The sequence below is a fragment of the Humulus lupulus genome, chromosome 8, assembly GCF_963169125.1.
Source record: "Humulus lupulus chromosome 8, drHumLupu1.1, whole genome shotgun sequence".
Lineage (NCBI taxonomy): Eukaryota > Viridiplantae > Streptophyta > Magnoliopsida > Rosales > Cannabaceae > Humulus > Humulus lupulus.
In genome coordinates this window covers 17798929-17818226 of record NC_084800.1, presented here as the reverse complement: position 1 = coordinate 17818226, position 19298 = coordinate 17798929, and the positions used below count along the sequence as shown (strand labels likewise).

At 31.8% G+C, this 19298-nt stretch overlaps 5 protein-coding genes across 9 annotated transcripts; 3 read left to right on the top strand and 2 right to left on the bottom strand.

Moving 5' to 3' along the window:
• The first annotated feature begins 1536 nt into the window (after positions 1-1536).
• Positions 1537-2790, top strand: LOC133794880 (cytochrome b561 and DOMON domain-containing protein At5g47530-like). The gene is made up of 3 exons (XM_062232316.1): positions 1537-1916; positions 2069-2314; positions 2421-2790. The coding sequence occupies exons 1-3, from the start codon at positions 1704-1706 to the stop codon at positions 2712-2714; spliced, it is 753 nt and encodes a 250-aa protein (XP_062088300.1). The 5' UTR covers positions 1537-1703; the 3' UTR covers positions 2715-2790.
• A 2048-nt stretch (positions 2791-4838) lies between these two features.
• Positions 4839-5939, bottom strand: LOC133795091 (uncharacterized). Its single transcript, XM_062232543.1, has one exon. It carries the CDS (start codon positions 5937-5939, stop codon positions 4839-4841), a length of 1101 nt encoding a protein of 366 aa, XP_062088527.1.
• A 448-nt stretch (positions 5940-6387) lies between these two features.
• LOC133794876 (pentatricopeptide repeat-containing protein At4g04370) lies at positions 6388-11417 on the top strand. 4 transcript variants are annotated; one of them, XM_062232310.1, is made up of 3 exons: positions 6388-9381; positions 10033-10177; positions 11319-11417. In XM_062232310.1, the coding sequence occupies exon 1, from the start codon at positions 6899-6901 to the stop codon at positions 9137-9139; it is 2241 nt and encodes a 746-aa protein (XP_062088294.1). In that variant the 5' UTR covers positions 6388-6898; the 3' UTR covers positions 9140-9381; positions 10033-10177; positions 11319-11417. The 4 variants fall into 4 exon arrangements, with proteins under 4 accessions (XP_062088294.1, XP_062088293.1, XP_062088295.1 ...); XM_062232309.1 differs by having other exon boundaries at positions 10033-10207; positions 11319-11414; XM_062232311.1 differs by lacking the exon at positions 11319-11417 and having other exon boundaries at positions 6388-9359; positions 10033-10534.
• Positions 10948-15920, top strand: LOC133794879 (peroxidase 29-like). Its single transcript, XM_062232315.1, has 3 exons — positions 10948-11416; positions 11535-11895; positions 15122-15920. The coding sequence occupies exons 1-3, from the start codon at positions 11210-11212 to the stop codon at positions 15517-15519; spliced, it is 966 nt and encodes a 321-aa protein (XP_062088299.1). The 5' UTR covers positions 10948-11209; the 3' UTR covers positions 15520-15920.
• Positions 15801-19269, bottom strand: LOC133794878 (glycosyltransferase BC10-like). Of its 2 annotated transcripts, XM_062232313.1 has the most exons (12): positions 19116-19269; positions 18754-19031; positions 18555-18671; positions 18290-18390; positions 18048-18119; positions 17798-17879; positions 17590-17670; positions 17396-17437; positions 17000-17059; positions 16686-16832; positions 16155-16316; positions 15801-16076 (listed from the first exon to the last, which is right to left on the bottom strand). In XM_062232313.1, exons 2-12 carry the CDS (start codon positions 19021-19023, stop codon positions 15963-15965), a joined length of 1248 nt encoding a protein of 415 aa, XP_062088297.1. In that variant the 5' UTR covers positions 19024-19031; positions 19116-19269; the 3' UTR covers positions 15801-15962. The 2 variants fall into 2 exon arrangements, with proteins under 2 accessions (XP_062088297.1, XP_062088296.1); XM_062232312.1 differs by having other exon boundaries at positions 18754-19261.
• Positions 19270-19298: the final 29 nt, after the last annotated feature.

Genomic DNA, 19298 nt, shown 5'->3' with positions numbered 1-19298 from the left:
GTATAATAGTGGGTGGTGTATCTCGTGCATGACTCATGCATCATACATGCATGTATGCAATTTATATTATTTATTATACTTCACTCGTGATGCTAAAAAATTTCTTTTCTTTTTTCTTTAAATTTTATTTTGTTATTGTATTGATATTAAATTGGCCTAATAAGTGGACTTTAGTAGCAAAATATTTATGTTTTTGTAAGTTATAGCTAATAATTCACTTTTGTATTAATTAAGGACGTATAATTATGTAATTACTAGTTGGTGTAATTAATAAGGTAGTAATTACATATCCTACTAATTATACTATTATTTAAAATATAAAATGTGTTGATGTCAAGTAGTAAATATTTATGAATTCTAAAGTCATGTTTGACAAAATAGTTAGTAGTTACGTATTAAAATAATATTATGTAATAAATATTATTTAAAATTGATCCTATTTAAGTAATTATATAGTATAATCACACTCAATTCTCATAGTGGCTATCAGAATTGAAAAGTGTAATTAGGATCTCTCAATTAATATCTCTAATTATATAGTTACTTTGTAATTACATGGTCAAACAAACATACAAATTTGAGTAATTGCTCTAAATTACACTAAATTCCAATTATAGGGTTGCTTTTCAAATGCAACATAAGATTATATATTATATGTATTTTCTAGTTCAATATAATTTTTACATTTCTATATTATTTATGTTGATTTTTTTAATATAATATTTTTTATGATTATTGTATTTTTTTCACATATGGTGTGTATATGATATACTTAGTTAAAAAAAATCACTATTCTACATTATTTATCTTATTTATTTGAATGTCAAAGTAGTGTTTTTTATTAAGTGAGAATAAAAATAGAATTTTATGTTCTACGCCAATTCTCACATTCAATTTGAACAATAAAAGTTTGTGAGAATTAGTCTAAAATAAAAATTATATCATTTTAAATAAAGTACCACCTATATATTTATTAGTTAGATATATATTGAGATATTGAAATTAGGTAGGTGATTCGATTAAAATTGAATTTAATTCGAGATAGTATTGCTCTGTTTTCTGAACCATATAGCAAAAACAGAGACAAGCCCCTAACAAGTTTCTCAAGTGATCGATTAGGCTAGGTAGGGTGATGGGCTTTTCTCTTCTAATCTCAAATCACTCCTATTTAGGGTCTTAAATTCCCCCATCCAATGACCATGACCATAAATTAGGGTCTTAAATTCCCCCATCCAATGACCATGACCATAAATTAATGTATTTCACCCTCATAAGGGTTCATTTAGAATAGTTTGAAACAAAGAAAAAGCATGTGCATGCAATAAAGATGTGACAAAATAAGAAAAAGGAAAGCTGGGAATAAAATCTAATGATTCAACATCTCTTAAAACAAGACATAAAGGATTCTCCAATTTGCTAAGGAAAGCACATATTCTCAAAATATAGTACTTAAAACATTTCCAAAGCCATCATCATAACATCAATGATTGTATACATTATTGTTCCAACAATTCTACATTGGAATATAATGACCCTAATGCATATTTTATTATTATATAATTATTCTCTCTTTAATTTCCTTTCATGATATAGAAGCTCATTCTCCCAATTGAGATTTCGTTATCGTCAAAGTTAAGCTTTCGATACCCTATTACTATTTTCTTTTTCTTTTTCTTTTTCTTCGTTCTTTCACCACAAAGAACATGACAACTAGTTTTAAATATTGCCTCATAATCTTCATTTGGTTAATTATCCACCTACATTGTATCATTGCTACAAGCTCCATGAATATGATTATGGATACAAAATTGTTTGCTTATTCTTCTGATCATCAAAGAAATGAAGATACAGAAGTGACAACAAATCTCAGATCATGGAGAGGTCAAAGCAACCTGCGTCATCCTCATCTAAGAAACGTAAGATCAATTGACCATGAAGGCTAGCTTCAAAAAACGTATATATATATATATATATATATTTTCAGTTCCTTCCCACTAATTAATGTTCATATATATTACTATTATTTGGAGAGAATTTTTAACCATGTATATGTACATCTAAAAATCAGGCTTATGAGATCCTAATAATCATAGGATGGGGAACTCTACTGCCTGTTGGGGTAATAATAGCAAGGTATTTTAGTAAATTTCCCATTCAATGGAATGAATGGTATTCATATCACATAATGTGTCAAAGCGCCGGATATGTTTTCGGGTCATTGGGATGGCTTATTGGAATATTGGTAGGGCATAATCACGAGCTTAAATCACATCAAATTCTTGGTATCATTATTTTTACCCTCACAACTGTACAGGTAAGTAATCATTTTATTAACTAAATTTTCAACTGATTTATATATATATATTTATTAATTTGTCAATATATTTATATCATGTGATATATTTGATTGTTTTCATCAGATGGTTGCCATTTTTTGGCAGCCGAAGAGAGAAGAGGAGTATGATCATTGTTGCCGGAAAAGCTGGGAGATTTATCATCGGCTTATGGGTTATGTGTTAATAGGTCTAATAATAGCAGATATATTTATAGGGATCATTAATCAAAATCAATCTACCAAATGGAAATGGAGTTATGTAGCAATACTAGTAATTTTGGCTCTTACTTCTGTGTCACTGGAAATTTACAGATGGGTTAAATCTAAAATTATTCAACAGGCTGTTGAATTGAATAGCGAAATGTATACTTCTACATGATCTTTATTTCCATATTCAATTTTCGCACTTTAATTTTTTTAACAGCTCTTTTTTCTCCATTTTGGAAGACTTTATCACAAACACGATCAATTAGTAAAATTGTTTTGAATCATATGTAGTAAAATTATACCTTTTACTTTCGTTAAGAATTATAGTTTTAAAATATAAAATTAGTGTAAGTCTTTATTTTATTTTTGTTGTTATTTTGAGTTATAGACAGTAGTATATAATTCCCAATGAATCATTTGGTAATTAAAAAATATAAAATAATAAGAATTCTTTGTAATTAAAAAATAGTAATAAAATAAGGTAGAGGAAAAGCGACATATATTAGTTTTTTTTTTAAAAAGGACAAAAATATAATAGTTTAAAACTTAATGATATATTTTTATAAAAAAAAAAGTAATGATACATATAAAATGGATATTTGCTGCGAAAATAATTAAGTTATTAGTTTATAACACTTAAATATCGAACTTTTTTTTTTTTTGTAAAAATACATTTTCTCAACAATTCTTGGCATTCGTAGGTACCTGGTCGTCAAGTCTAATGCAGAAATACACGTGGCAATATATAATTGGTCCATGCAATTTTAAACAGTCCAGGTCACTTAATGAATGCCACATCAATATTATTTTTAAAATAAAACGGATATAACTAAATATAAATAAAAACTTAACCACCGGAAAACTAATTTAACAAAACATTGTTCTTAAAAATGAAATAGATGTCAAATTTGGTTATGGAGCTCCTGCAAACGTGAAGAAAACAAAGGGGTAGGGCACAAGCATTCGCACGAAGAAGGAAGATGAAGCGATTTGCAGAAGCCGACGACAATCACTATGGCAAAACGTAGGACCTAACGACCCACCATCGGCATACGATAAGTTTGCTAGAACTCATTTCAAAATTGATGTCTGTGTCTTGGGGGTTCTAAATGAGTTAAAAAAAAATTTATATTTTTTATATCAATTTTGTTGGGGTAAAGGGTTTGGTGGAGATGCTTTAAAGCATATTTAAGAATAGAATGTAGGGTCCATACCTATGGATTTTTGTGAGAATCTCTCTATGACAATTTTGGGGTTTTGGCATTTTTTGTGGACTAAATTAATGCATATGATTCTTTGTTGACTATTTTCTCTACTATTACTACTTTTGATTTAGTTTGCTTCCCTTATGAACTGTTGCTTTGGTGCACATTGTACTGCTAATTTACACGGGTGAAAATGTAGGGTTATTTACAGTCAAATTGCATTATGGGGGCATTGGTTGATGCCCATTGGTAATAAAAGATATGAGAAATAGCAAATAGACTACTTTGACAAAGTTTCGAAGAGTAAATTCAGCAGGCTTGTGTTAGAGGATATTGTCACCAAATTAGGTTATTTAAAGAATGAAAGATTTAGCTTGTTCATAACTAAACTCACTGACTTAGAAAGAGAGAATCATAATAAATAAAAAATAAATACATAGCGATTACAATTCACTTACCCATTAAGAGATGTTTAATGGATTGGTTATCAAAAAACTCATTCTTGTTGAGTTGGGCGTACTACAGCTACTTCAAACCCCAAATTCTCTCTTCATTCATTCTGTCTACAATGTTTATGCAATGTCCTACCAAGTTCATCATGCATGTGCACCTTTAAACAATATTAAACAATAATTTCCTAATACATATTACATTAAGGTAATGGATGGTTGGATGGAATCTTTTTTAACTGTTGACCATCTGACTTTTTCTTTTTAATTGTAATTATATCACAAAAAAATTTATAGATGGTTAGAAAAAATATGTTATTTGTATTTTAGTTAAATATGAGTTGATGCTGGATGGCGGATGTTTGTCCTTGGTTGGGTAAGCGCTTCTAGTAGGACTATTTGTAGCCTTTTCTGTGCCCATTTGAAGTGTGATGTGTTTTGTAGGCTTGCTTTATTTATTTTATTTAAGTCTAAGTTAAATATAAGAATATTTTGTTAGAGTAAATGAAAAAATGAAAAAATAAAAAAATATTATAACCATTGTAGAAGAAATGTTAAAGAGAGTAAATAATTCCCTTAAAAAAACATTCTACTAGAAAAATAAAAACAATTAACGACTTAAATATAAAGTAAACACCAAATCTAAAGACTAACTGGGAGCCAATCAGATTCGACTAGAAAAATCTGATCGATCATTGGTGTATATATCTCTACTTCAATCTTTGAAGCTGAAGTCATAAAATCATAAAATATAATATTATAAAATCCCATAATCACTGCCAAATCATTGTTAAAAAAATTGATTAAAGACGAATAACGTTCATTGTTGGAAATAATTGGAAGGCATTCTTTTTTTCGCAAGCTCCAACTCCACGACGTTCCACTCTTCTTTATAATTACCCAAAGTTGCATAGAGTAGTAGTCAAACTCATCATTTTTCAACCTACAAAGAAGTCCCAGTTTTCCTTCGTACTCCAGAAGTCGATAAATGGCATTTACAGTAGTATTACTGTATGCTTCATCATCAAGATCTAAATTATAAAATTCCCAGCTTTCATTCTCTGTATCAAAGATAAATAATCTATTCTTGTTGGTAAGAGCGTATAGAAATCTTGATATACAAACCATTGATCCATAACTAATAGCCTCTCGAAAAGGTAAATTGATTGTTTGATCCAAACACTTCCAAGTCCAAAGTTTAGAATCAAAAACTTCACATCGAATAGCGACGTAACATCCAGATTTATTCTTGATGAAATCACCACCAAAGTTACGGGAGGAGAATCTAACAATCTTGTATCGAAGGGGGTTGGATCCTATAGTAAACATCATACATTTATGAGTAAGATAACGAGTTTTGGGGTTTGGAATAGCTCGCCATTGTTGGGTTGTTGGCTTGCAAATAATGTATTTTGAATTGGGATAACTGGAAAAATCAGTGCAGAGGAGAAGACCTTGTTTGGTGGCTGCTTCGATTTTAATATTGGAAGGAAGAAAACTTCGCAGTGATAGTTTGGTGGAAGAAGGGTCTACGGAGAAGTAATTAGTGTGATATTTACTACTCTTAAGATTCAGTACATGAAGACCCGAAACTATATTAGCTTTTCTATGAAAAAGTTCCATGAAATATCTTTCGTAGGTAGCTTCATTTATTCTCTTTGAGAGTAATCTAGAACTTGCCACTGTTTTTAATGATGTTCTAGGTAGTATATCGTACAAAAACATATCCATAGGAATTTCCATGTTGATTGGTGGTGATGGTGATGGTGGAGATCAGACTTGTGTGTGATTGTGATATTTAAGAGAGCATGAATATGAGAAGAGGTGTATTTATTTAAGTTTTAAATTTTGATTGGAGGTTACAGTTTATTTAAATTTGTAATTATGATTTTTTTTAGATTTTTAATTTTATTATTATAAGTTTTTTATTTATTAAAATTTAATATCTTAGCTGATTAAATAGGTCATTATTTTTATTTACGAATCAAAATTTAAAATAAATAAAGATATTATAAAATTAAAAAAAAATCTTTAAAAAGAATCTCTAATAATGCGCATTAGTTTTTTTTTGTTTTAAAAAAAAATCTTTAAAAAGAATCTCTAATAAAGCGCATTAGTATTTTTTGTTTTTTAAAAAGTAATACGTCGACGTTTATGGTCGCTTTTGATCAGCGAAACACTTGACACCTGTGACAAAACGCACCGTATTACGTTCCTATTGCTGTTACTGATACCGAACCGAACAATCTGGAGCAAGAGAAAGAAGAAAGAGGGTTAGGGTAAGAGATGGCCACTTCCGCCTCCATGGATGCCGTCGCAGCCGCAAATCTTCAGTTTGTGCTGCAGCGCGTCCAGCAGGCCGCAGAACGGTCCGGCCGTGCGGCCCAGTCGGTCCGAGTCGTGGCAGTGCGCAAGACCAAGCCCGTCTCCCTCCTCCGTCAGGTTTACGACACTGGTCTTCGGCGAGAATTACGTCCAAGAAATTGTCGAAAAAGCTCCTCAGGTTTAAATTTTTGATCAGGCAAATGAATTTGAATAGGCTTCTTAAGAGAATTTGGGGTTTGAAGCAGCTGTAGTACGCCCAACTCAACAAGAATGAGTTTTTTGATAACCAATCCATTAAACATCTCTTAATGGGTAAGTGAATTGTAATCGCTATGTATTTATTATGATTCTCTCTTTCTAAGTCAGTGAGTTTAGTTATGAACAAGCTAAATCTTTCATTCTTTAATGGCGCCCTGAAACCACTATCAGTAACTGTGCCTCAACATGCCAAAACCACCAACACCATACATTTCAATGCTATCATCAACCGCCTCGCGTCCCAAGGATCTCACCATCATGTTCTTTTAACGTTCTCATCTATGCTCCAAAATAACACCCCTCCAGACACTCACACATTCCCTAGTTTGCTTAAAGCTTGCACGTATCTCGACAGATTTCCACTTGGCCTTTCGTTTCATCAATGTGTTATTGTTAATGGGTTTTCATCAGATTCTTACATTGCATCGTCTTTGATTAACTTCTATGCTAAGTTTGGTTGCGTACGCCACGCCCGCAAAGTGTTTGACACTATGCCTGTGAGGAATGTTGTTCCTTGGACTTCTATCATTGGCTGCTATTCACGTGCATGCGACTTTGATCAAGCATTATTATTGTTCAGTGAAATGAGGCGACACCAAATTCAACCCAATCCTATTACATTGTTAAGCATGCTCCCCATAGCTTCGGAGCTTACCTATGTCAAGTGTTTCCATGGCTGTTCAATTTCATATGGTTTTGAGTGTGATGTTACTTTGATGAATTCCATATTAAGTGTTTACGGCAAATGTGGAGGCATTGAAGAAGGTAGGAAAGTGTTTGAACATATGACTAGAAGAGACATAGTTTCATGGAATTCTTTGTTGTCGAGCTATTCCCAAAATGGGAATGTCAGAGAAGTATTTCACCTTTTGAATAAAATGAGAGCCCAAGGTATAGAGCCCGATAAGCAGACGTTTGGTCCTGTAGTATTTGTAGCCGCAACACAGAGTAATCTTAGATTGGGAAAATTGGTTCATGGGAAAATTTTAAGAAATGGATTTGAATTGGATAGCCATGTTGAAACGTTAATTTTAGTTATGTACATGAAGTGCAGGAGTATTGATACCGCCTTTCAGATATTTAAGCGGATACAAAACAAGGATGTGGTTTTATGGACTGCAATGATCTCAGGACTTGTACAGAATGATTGTGCGGATGGGGCATTAACTGTTTTCTCCCAGATGTTAAAATCAAGGATAGAGCCATCTACTGCTACTGTGGCTAGCGCTGTTGCAGCTTGTGCAAAGCTGGGTTCTCTTGATATGGGAACATCAATTCATTGCTATGTGTTAAGGCAAGGAATGACTCTAGATATCCCTGCCCAGAATTCTCTTGTAACCATGTATGCAAAGTGTGGGCATCTGCAACAAAGCCGTGTAGTTTTTGAAAGAATGAGCAAAAGAGATTTGGTTTCTTGGAATGCAATAGTAGCTGGATATGCTCAAAATGGCCATTTGTGTGAGGGCCTGTTTCTCCTCTCTGAGATGCGAACAACACTTCAAAAACCAGACTCACTAACAGTTGTCTCTCTCCTCCAAGCTTGTGCATCTATTGGGGCACTCCATCAGGGGAAGTGGATCCACAATTTTGTTATTAGAAGCTGTATTAGACCGTGTATCCTGGTGGACACAGCTCTTGTTGATATGTATTCAAAGTGTGGTGACTTGAAGAATGCTAAGAAGTGTTTCAATGAAATGTCAGAGCAGGACATGGTCTCATGGGGCACAATTATCTCCGGATATGGTTGCCATGGAGAAGGGAAAACTGCTTTGAAGATGTATTCAGAATTTTTACGGACTGGGATTCAACCAAATAATGTGATTTTTCTGTCAGTCCTATCAGCCTGCAGTCATAATGGGCTTGTTGACCAAGGTTTGAGCATATACCAGTCCATGACTGAGGATTTTGGTATCGCACCAAACCTTGAACACCGTGCTTGCATTGTTGATCTTCTCAGTCGAGCTGGAAGAGTAAAGGAGGCATATAAATTCTACGGGCAAGAGTTTGCAGAACCTGCTGTAGAAGTTTTAGGTATACTCCTTGATGCTTGTCGGAAGAATGGTAATGTGGAACTTGGTGAAGTTATTGCAAGACATCTTCTCACGTTGAGACCTATGGATTCTGGTAACTATGTGCAATTGGCACACAGCTTTGCATCAATGAACAGATGGGAAGGTGTTGGTGAGACATGGGCCCAAATGAGGTCTCTTGGCTTGAAAAAACTACCTGGCTGGAGCTTTATTGAGTTACATGGGACTATAGAGACATTTTACACAAGTCACAATTCACATCCTCGACTTGAAGATATAGTATCAACATTGAAAGCATTAAGGATGGAAATGAGAAAACTGCGACATTAACCAGCCAAAAAGAAAGTGTTTTAGAAAGTGTCGTATGGGTGAGAGAGGCCTAAAATTGTTGTAAAGCACTGTCATCTCAATACAATTCCCAATATGCCATGGGATGTTTCTATAATTCATATGCTATGGAAGATAAGTTCTAGTTGTGGAATTGCAAAGAGTGTAGCTCATCTTCCTCTTGAAGCCAGTCGTCCTAGCTGTTGCTGACTGCTCATCTCAGGTCCTTATCTTTCTTATCAATGGTAATCACTTCCTTTCTAACCATTTTTTTCCGTTAAACCTATACATTCACTTGTTTAACCTATACTTCATTTCCTGGCTCTACTCTTTCTTTTCTTTCTTTTTTAAATGTAATAGATAATGCTTAGTAAGAATAAGCAAAATTGTTTGAAATCCTTAATTTTTGGATTTAATTTATGAGATGTCAATGAGGGAGAAAAATAAGAAGTTTGATCTTGAGCTAATCTAAATCGATGGTGGAGAATAAGGATGAGGAAAAGGTAAAAACTTGTGTAGTAAATAATAATGGTTATGTAGAGTTGAAGTTCCAATGCTTACTTTCTTTAAAACAAAATATGTTGTGATAAGTGTTTTTATATAAGAATTGCTTGGGAAGTTTTTGTATGGCTCATGATTGCCTTTGGAAAATAGTGAGTTTGTTGTGCTTCACATTTTAAAATTTCGAGTAATTGGAAGTTGATTATGCTCCTTAATCCGTTAAAAGTGTCGTGAGGAATTTGATAAACAATTTAAAGATTTCTATGAGTCGTGTCCATTCTACAAGAATCGATTCTTTTATGAGACTAGTTACTTCTCTATTGAGCCCATATCACTTTCTATACTATATCTATACAGATGGAATCTCATTACGTGTCATGTATTGATAATTGCAGTAGACTTCTTGTGAAAACTCACAGAACTCTGTCAGAAAATTACATTAACATGTTCAGCATGTGATGTTTCGTGGTCAAAAGAGATTATATCTCCATACTAAACCAACTCATTAGAAAGCTTTGCATTTATAGAGCGGGGCAAGGAGTAAGTGTCACCACTTAATGCGTCTGACAAGTGAGGACTGTAAATTTTTTTGATAGTGTGATATATTACATCCAATACAACGATACATAAATGATTCCTCATCTACGTTTATTTCTTTCTGTTGATATGTTGATAAATTGGAACAGACCAATCCATCTTTGCTACAGTTTGATGCTGATTTCTCACAGTAGATAAATAGATAGATAGATAGATAGATAGGGTCGAAAGAAGAAACTGGCAATTTTATATTTCTGTCTTCGTGGTTGGGAAGAGATAATAAAGTTTTTAAAGATTTCGGGGGGAATGTGTAGTCTAGAAAGTTGTGACTTTTTGCTTTAATTTAGGTATTGTTGTACCTATCGTATTTAATAGCATTTGTGCTTTCATTTTCCAATCAATAAATATATGGCCCTATTTTCCTTTTAATAATGTAAAGTTTGTGATTCGACGCTATATTTTTAGAATTTTTATTGAATGAGTGCCAAAAATACACATTTAATAAAACAATAAATACACATTTTTTAATTATAATATTATCATTGTTAAAATATTTTACTTTTTTAGTTATAATATTGTCAATTAATTTTAAAATATTTAATTTATCAATTATCATTAATAAGAGAATTTTAAATTAATTTTTTTTTATCTATTTAATTGAATAATCATTAATGAAAATTTATTCTTTTTAATATCCATTTACATCTTAAAATGCTATTATATATTGGAGTATAATATGAGATTAAATATCATTTGTTTTTTTTTATTATTATTAAATTTGATATTATATTTAAATGATACATTGGAGATAGTCTAGTATCTATAATAACTCTTTTCACAAGCCAAGACAAATTAATACATGTGATGTGAGGTATCAAATTAATACAAATTAATAAGAGAAGATGTGATGCCAAGACAAAAAAGTAAAAAAAAAAAAGAAGAAGGAAATTAGGAGAAGATAAATCCACCTTCTAAAATTTAATGCATATATATAATTAGGACTCCCTCTTGAAAAATAGAGGAGAGTAAGAAAGAATGGGAACTTCATTTCTCTTGTTAGTAGTGACAAGTATGGGGATTTTGTTTAGAGCACATGAAGCTCGACTTGCTTCTGACTACTATAAGTTTTCCTGCCCATTTGTAGAAAGCACAGTGAGAACAGAGATGATAAAGATTTTCTTGTCTGATATTAGCTCACCTCCAGCATTTATAAGACTCCTCTTCCACGATTGTCAACTTCAGGTAAATAAATATATATATATATATATATTTGTTTTCTTTGGTTTGTACATGCTTCTTTGGTTTGGTTTGGTCACACACACACGCTCATACATCATTTTGAGTTATGTTAATCTTGTAGGGATGTGATGCTTCTATTCTGCTAAATTCCCATGACTTAAGTTGTAACTCTGAAATGGAATCGTTTAGAAACTTTGGTGTTAGAAAGCTTGATATGATCAACCATATAAAGAGTGTGTTGGAAAGCAAGTGTCCTGGTCAGGTATCTTGTGCGGATATAATAGCTTTGGCTGCCAAAGAGTCTGTATTTTTCACAGGAGGACCTGAAATCAAGATCCCTCTTGGAAGAAAAGACTCAGTCGTGTGTAGTAGTTCCCAACAGGCTGATGCAAATATTCCAGGACCAGGAATATCTGTCAACAAATTACTTCACATTTTCACATCCCATGGAATGTCCCTCGAGGAATCGGTTTCCATTTTAGGTAAGGAGCAAAACAATAATGACTTGACTGACTTTCTCACTACTCTTTCTTTCCTTTCATTTTTCCATTCAAATATTAGGCAGAGCCTTGAAAAAAATATAAATATATATATAAAGGATTAATGCTAACTACACAAAATTGAGTCACTCTTCATTGAAGCTCAAATTGATTAAAATTAAAATCTTTGATGAGCTATACAGTTACAACCTGTATAAGCTTTTTATCATGTCCTCTCTATTAAACACATTCTAATCTTATTGTGTCTATTGATTGTTTTAAGCCCCTACTAAGCTACTACTACTGTCAAAAACTCAAGGGTTGTTTTAGTGATATCAAAAACACGTGCATAAAACACGTACCACATATAAAAGCAAATTAATGTGGTGGGCCTATGGGGAAACCTACTAAATGTAAATAGGAAACGAGATTTAATGAAAATGAAGGGTAGAAGTACGATTTCTTTTCATATTGAAAAAAATAGAGAGCAGTACTATCTGCTTATAACACGTTGTCAGTCTATTTGTTTTAGTCAACCATATATAGTTATTATGGTGCATTTTCAAATCCAACATAATATGTACAAATTTAAAGAACTGTTATTCTTGCCTTTTATCTTTACTCAATTAACAAAAAATCATTGTTTTTATTTTACACTTCTTTCTTCATAGATTATTCTTATCCTGTTTTATTTATCTATTTTTTTTACATTATTCTCTCTCTTCCTTTTCCAGTTTTTCATTCATATTCTCTTTTTAGATTTTTATCTCACTCTCCGCTTCTCTAGATGTTGTTTACCTAGTTCCACTACTGAAAAAAAAAAGAAAAAGTTGAGTCATAAAAAATGTGTTTTATAGTAGTGTTTATTTATTTTATTTTATTTTTCACTCAAGATACAACTAACGTGTAGCGATAAAAAAAAATTTAACATTAATTTTCAACTTTTGAAAGATAAATGATAATTTTTTTGATAAAAACTAAGATTATGTATTATATATATTATGATGGAAATTTCTATGGTAGGGGCTTCAAAAAGCCATAATGATGGAGTTCTTTTGTTTTTTTAACCCGTGAACAGTTTTTGGTGTATTTTTTTTTATGACCGTGCTTATTGTAATTATTTAAAGTATCCTGTAAATTTTAAAAAAATTCCAAATAATTTATAGTGTCGAAAACTAGTTTAAAAATAGGTAGTTGCACGCATGATTAATTTTTTATGCCCGTGAAAAATAACATGTTTGAACTTAGTTTTCGGCACTATAAATTATTTAGAATTTTTTGAAAATTTACCGGATGTTTTAAATAACTACAATAGACACGATCATAAATAAAATCGCGCCTAAAACCAATGAGGTTCTTTTTGAAACTCCTACCATAGAATACTCCTATTATTATAATGATATTTTATAATATTATAAATTTATATTAATATAAGTATTAAATATCTAATTTTGTATTAAGTTATAATAATATTATTTTATAACATTTAAATTTATATTAATATATTATTAAATATCTAATTTTGTATTATATATTATTATAATAATGATATATTACAATATTTATATTTATATTAATATAATGAATAAATATTTATTTTTAATTAGTTTTAAAAGTATATTTAGAATATTTCTTTAACGTTAACAAAAACAAATGGTTAAACCCAAAAAAAAATTCAGTTATCTCCACACTTTTTTATATAGAAGATGTGTTTATTCTAAACCATGTGTTTTCTACCGTAGATATTATTTTGTCTTAAGGTTATTTTACTATATAAAATTTTATCGCCAAAATAAATTGTAGATGTATGTGAGAGAAATAAAAAGTTGGGCAGGCCCAGAAGCAATACATTTACTTATAAAAAATATATATTAAAACGAAGATTTTTTTTTTTTGGAGAAAAAGAACATTTGTTATTAAAAAATTTAAAATTACTTGGGCAGGTCATCTTATTCTAATAACTCATTTGTGTGTTTGTATTTTATTTTTGTTTTTCATGCATATATATATTAGGGTAATTAGCGGTTGAAGGGACTCTCATTTTACAAGTGTAGTATTTAAATTTTTTTTTTTTTAGCAAAAGTTGTTAACGTTTCATAATTTGTGCATATTTTCCTCTAACTGTTATCATTTTGTTAAAATAAGGATTACACATGAATGTTAGAAATTATTACCACAAAAAAAAAATTAGGACTTAAATGCTTCAATTTTTAAGTAACTGAGACTTTAGTAGCCAATTATTGACTACCTTGAACAAATTGAGGTTCTACAAATGTATAATCTCATATTAATTTTTTTAATTACAAACTTATAACAAAATAAGATTTTTACAATACTTTATATATATATCAGTTTCTCTATTTTTTTTCTTTACATTATTTAAATATTATATCTTTAAACATTTTAATTAATTAAAATAATAGAAAATAATAAATACATAATTGGAGAAAGAAAGAATATTGAATATCTTCTTTTAAAAAATATTTAAAGTAGTTCTAAAAAAATCTATAAATATAGAGAATGAAATTATTAATATAAAAAATCTAATAATTTATTTATCTACATTTATAGATTTTTAGAGCTATTTTAAACTTTTTTTTTAAATTATTCAATTTTCTTTCTTTCTCTCTCTAAATTTATGAATTTTTATTATTTTAATTAATAAAAATGTTTAAAGATATAATATTTAAATGATATTAAGAAAAAATAGATAAGTTGATATATAGTAAAAAAAAATATTTTGTCTTAGTTTTGTATTAAAAAAATTAATATGGGATTATACATTGATAGAACATAATTTGTCTAGGATAGTTAATAGCCCTTTAAAATATCTCAGAAATATTTTGTTATATGTTAATTATAGAGTTTGATTTTCTTGAAAAAAAAATAATTAATTATATAGAAATTTTTGGCTAAAGTTCCCGTAGATTCAAAATTGAAGCATTTATGTTCCTCAATCTTATTTTTAGTGGTAATAGTCCATAACATTCATGTTTAGTACCTATTTTGATGGACGGATAACAGCTTAGGAAAAATGTGCCCAATTATGTAATGTTAATGACTTTTGTTAGCAATAAAAAATAAGACTTAAATGCTACACTTGTAAAAAAAGAGAGACTTTAGCTGCTAACTACCTTATTTATATTTGTTTGTAAGTAGAGTAATGGTAAATTTAGCGTTGAAAAATTTTAAATTAGTAGTATAATATGTGGAAAATTATTGTTTACAGGTGCACATACACTTGGCGTAGGACATTGCATAAACATCGCAAGTACATTGTATGATGGAAATCCGAATGACCAGATGAATTTGGGATTTGAAGCACTCCTAAAATGGAAATGCCCAACAAGAGTTCCTCTTACAAATCTGACTTTTGTGCCCATTGACTCCACCCCATTTGCATTCGATAACCAATATTTTAAAGATCTCTTAATGGGTAAGGCCTTGTTTGGCATCGACTCAAGCATTTCAAGAGATCCCCGGACCAACCCCATTGTTAGAAGATTCGCTACTGATCAAGACTACTTCTTCAAGGTTTTCAGTTCTGCCTTCGTTAAGCTTTCTTCTACAAAAGTTCTTACTGCCAAGGAAGGTGAAGTGAGGAGGCAATGCTATCGTAGAAACTAAGAAAGTGGGAAAATATTACTGGAATTATAAATACAATACATCACTCTATGCATACAACAACACGGATGAATTCTTTAATGTGAATAATGGAAGGTATTTTCCAGCCTTGAAAAGGTAGCAATGGTCAGTAATAAAAGACATTCAACAGCACTAAATTACTCCACCCAAAATTACCATATATGATGGCCAGCAGCGCAGTCCTTTACTCGAATTAAGATATGATTAAAACTGTCCTTCACTCGAGTTAAGATATGATTAAAGTAGGAGTAGCAGAGTGAAAGTGGGGCAAAATTCTTCTGTACTCTTTCAATATGTATAGAATGTATCAGCGTAATAATAACGTGTCACATTATGATGAATAAAACCTATCTCACAAGATCTAAATTATGCTATTTCACTACCTACCATCTCTCCTATTCCCTCCCACGATCCCATCTTCCAATTCATCTGGATGTAAACATTATTTGACTAGCCGCAGCAACAAATAGCTTGAGTTTCAAGATCTGATGTAGAGGTATAAGAAATCTGGCAATCTCTAAGATGATTTCCATTAGTGCCTAAAATTATGATTTTTTTTTCAACTACGTTAGTTGACAGTAAAGAACATGATCAAATGATCAAGGAGGAGGTTCTACCAATGCAGACGCATCATAGCGACCAAGCACTCCGTCGCTCAAAAGGCGCATAGCAGCACCCTGAGAAAATTTCCTTGCGAACAGAAAACAGGGAACAGGTGTAAAATTAGTACGGCACCATTCTGTTCTGAACTCAGTCTCATAGTATATATGGTTGATCTTCTGCAGGATTAGTAAAGATCATTTGGTCAAATAAGGAACAAGAACAAAAATACTGCAGAGAAATGATGTAACATTTCTATAAAGAGTAGAGTATATTTTCTGAAGGTAGTATCACTAATACTTTTCTGAAGGTAGTATCAAAAATACTTTGATTGCAAATTAAATACAAAGAATAATTTTCTGAAGGTAGTATCACTAATAACATTAAATTGAACATTTTCCAAGGCAGGGAAATAGAGACAAACAAGGTACTTTACGCAGCAAATAAACATTTTTTGGAGGAAAAATAGACAAATCGGAAAAGAAGCTCTTTATGAAACCATTGTAAATATGTAACCACATAGAAATACAAAGCCAACAATATAATACCTTTATTTCTTTGATCTTTTTAGGGCTAGCATTTGCATAATTAAAAGTAACAGGATGCCAATCTTTATTCTCCATTTTATTTGCAGACTGATTCCAAACAGTATAGGTCAACGTTCTTCGTTCAAGTTCATCTTCAAGCTGACTCATCTAATAAAAATATACAGAACAAAAAAAATATATAAGGACTTGAAATAAACTCCTGAACTACTGCAAGATATGGATCTAAACAATCCACTCAACCCCGATACAACATGAGTATGTTTGAGCGTATTATAAGATAGTTTGATATGCCAAAATGCGAATTTATGGCTTACCGCAAGCAATGTTGGCACATAATGTTCATCTGGAATACAGTTGTGCTGCTTCTGAAGTTTCTGCATTCAGAATTAAGCATAGGTTCAACAACAATCACTCCTTACTGAAAATACGCATTGACTCAAAATAAACTATCATACAGAAGTAATCCTCTTCACATATACAAATCAAGCAAGGGATTTTCAGAACAAACGTCAGGAATATATATATATATTTGGGTGTCTTTAAGATTACATCTATATAACCTAATTTTAAAAAACATAAGCACAATACCAATACTGTTCACTTACTAACTTTAAAGATCAACCTACATAAGGTAAACATGAGTGGAAGCAAGTATTTGGAAAGCCAAGTTCTTAATTTCTGTACTTCAATTGGGTAAGACTAGCACTTACAAGATTCAGCTTTCCCTTCCTGGAATCTAGAGGTGGGCGTCGCTGCAAAGTGAAAGCACTTTCTTAGTTATATTGTTATCTTAGACAAACAGGAGGATTAAATGAGTATGAAATACAAATAAACTAAATAAGTTAATATAACCCGAATGACAGCTATTCGCTAAAACTCAAAACACAAAATGCCCGAATCATACCTTACAATATTTTTGAAAGACTCGAAAAATAACTTCATCATCTATAATTACTTCTGCGTGTCTTCTTATCACGGTGATCCACTGAAATTATCCACAGAAATCCAGTAAGAGTAGAGCACAAAGCTACTCACCAGTTAAAAAACGTTCAAAATGAATCCAGAAACTAAGATAATTGTTTTTAACTGAGCTGTGTAAGCGGATTGATCACCTGAGATCCTTTTCGCCATCTCTTCATTGGTATTTTTGGTGACATCTTCGGATTGTATCGGCCCTCTTTAGCATCAAGAAAGCTACAATGAATGACAACAAAGTGCATAAAAAGCTAGCAATTTACTCCAAAAAAAAAAGCAGAAGAAAAAGCTAAAATAAATGAAATAGTGACAATACTCATAGCTATTCAACTATCTTAAAGAGAAACGGTAGTGGGCACATCAACAATCATAGACAGACCCACCTACCTGTCCACGAAACTCCTAGGAGAGGACATCAAATACTTGTATATATAGCTAAAGTTGTACAGGGGAACACAGCTGCAAACATACAAGAAAACAACCTTAGAAACAATCACATTCATTACCGTCATAAACAAGTTTTTTTTTCAATTAAAAGTAGCAAATAATGCACTAGAATTGAATAAAAATGATTTAAATAATGCTAGCCACATGCATGAAATATTTTTTTGCTTTGGATTGGAACAAACCTGTCAGAGAGAAGAACGAATCTCTGATTTGCCGGATCTTCAAGAGCTTCTGCAAATAGCAATCTTTCTGCTTGGATCATACTCGACTCTCCCCAACCCACCTATATAAATATTGAACCCAAAATTAAAAAATAACTTAATAACTAAGGCATTCCTGTATTGACGACCGATCTCAACAATATTATATACAGTTCAAGAGAGAGAAGTTCATATCATTTTCTTTCGTTTTCTCAGAAACCAAACAGAAGCGAATGCAAATAGTCACCCGAATGCTATTCGGCAGTTGTCGACCAAGAAAAAAATGCGACTTCGTTGTTGACTCATCAAACACATATCCCGGCGCCGAATGAATATAAATTGAAAAGTTAGCCGTATCAGCGTTCTGAAAAAACAAACAACAGATGATCCAGTTTACTTTCTCGAGAAAGAGCGCGAAAGTCATCAGTCAGAGGAAGAGCAAAAACCTCAAAGAAACTGCCCCAGAGAAAATCAAGCGGGAGATTACGGCGCGCGAGAAAAAGGAAGGCGATCTTTGGGGGGCCGGTGAAGACGTTATCTCGAGAAATACGAGATCTCGCAAGAGAAATAGAAGATTGAGAAGAAGAGAAAGGGTCGGGTTGGGAATGGAGGCGGAGGAGAGCCAAGACGCAGAGCGCGACGGAGAGGAAAATCAGAAGCTTCCAGCTGAGCCATATCACGTGGCGCGTGGCCACTGGCGGGGCTTTTTTGGTCATCGTTCTTCCTGCCAACATTTGATTCGAAAAATAGGATTTAAAATCCAATTTTGGAAATAAAAAACAAAAAAACGGAGGAGAAGAAAGTGTACATTGAATAATTTGGTTATTTGTTTTTTTGTTTTTTAAAAAAACTATAAATGTGAAATCGGCCTGTTGGGAAGGTGGGAGGGGGAAGGAATATGTAACGGGAAAGCTCTGCTGTCTTTCCTTCCTTCCTTCATTCCCGTGCGTGGCAGTGCTTCAAAATTGAAAGCCTTGCCTTTTAAACTCAA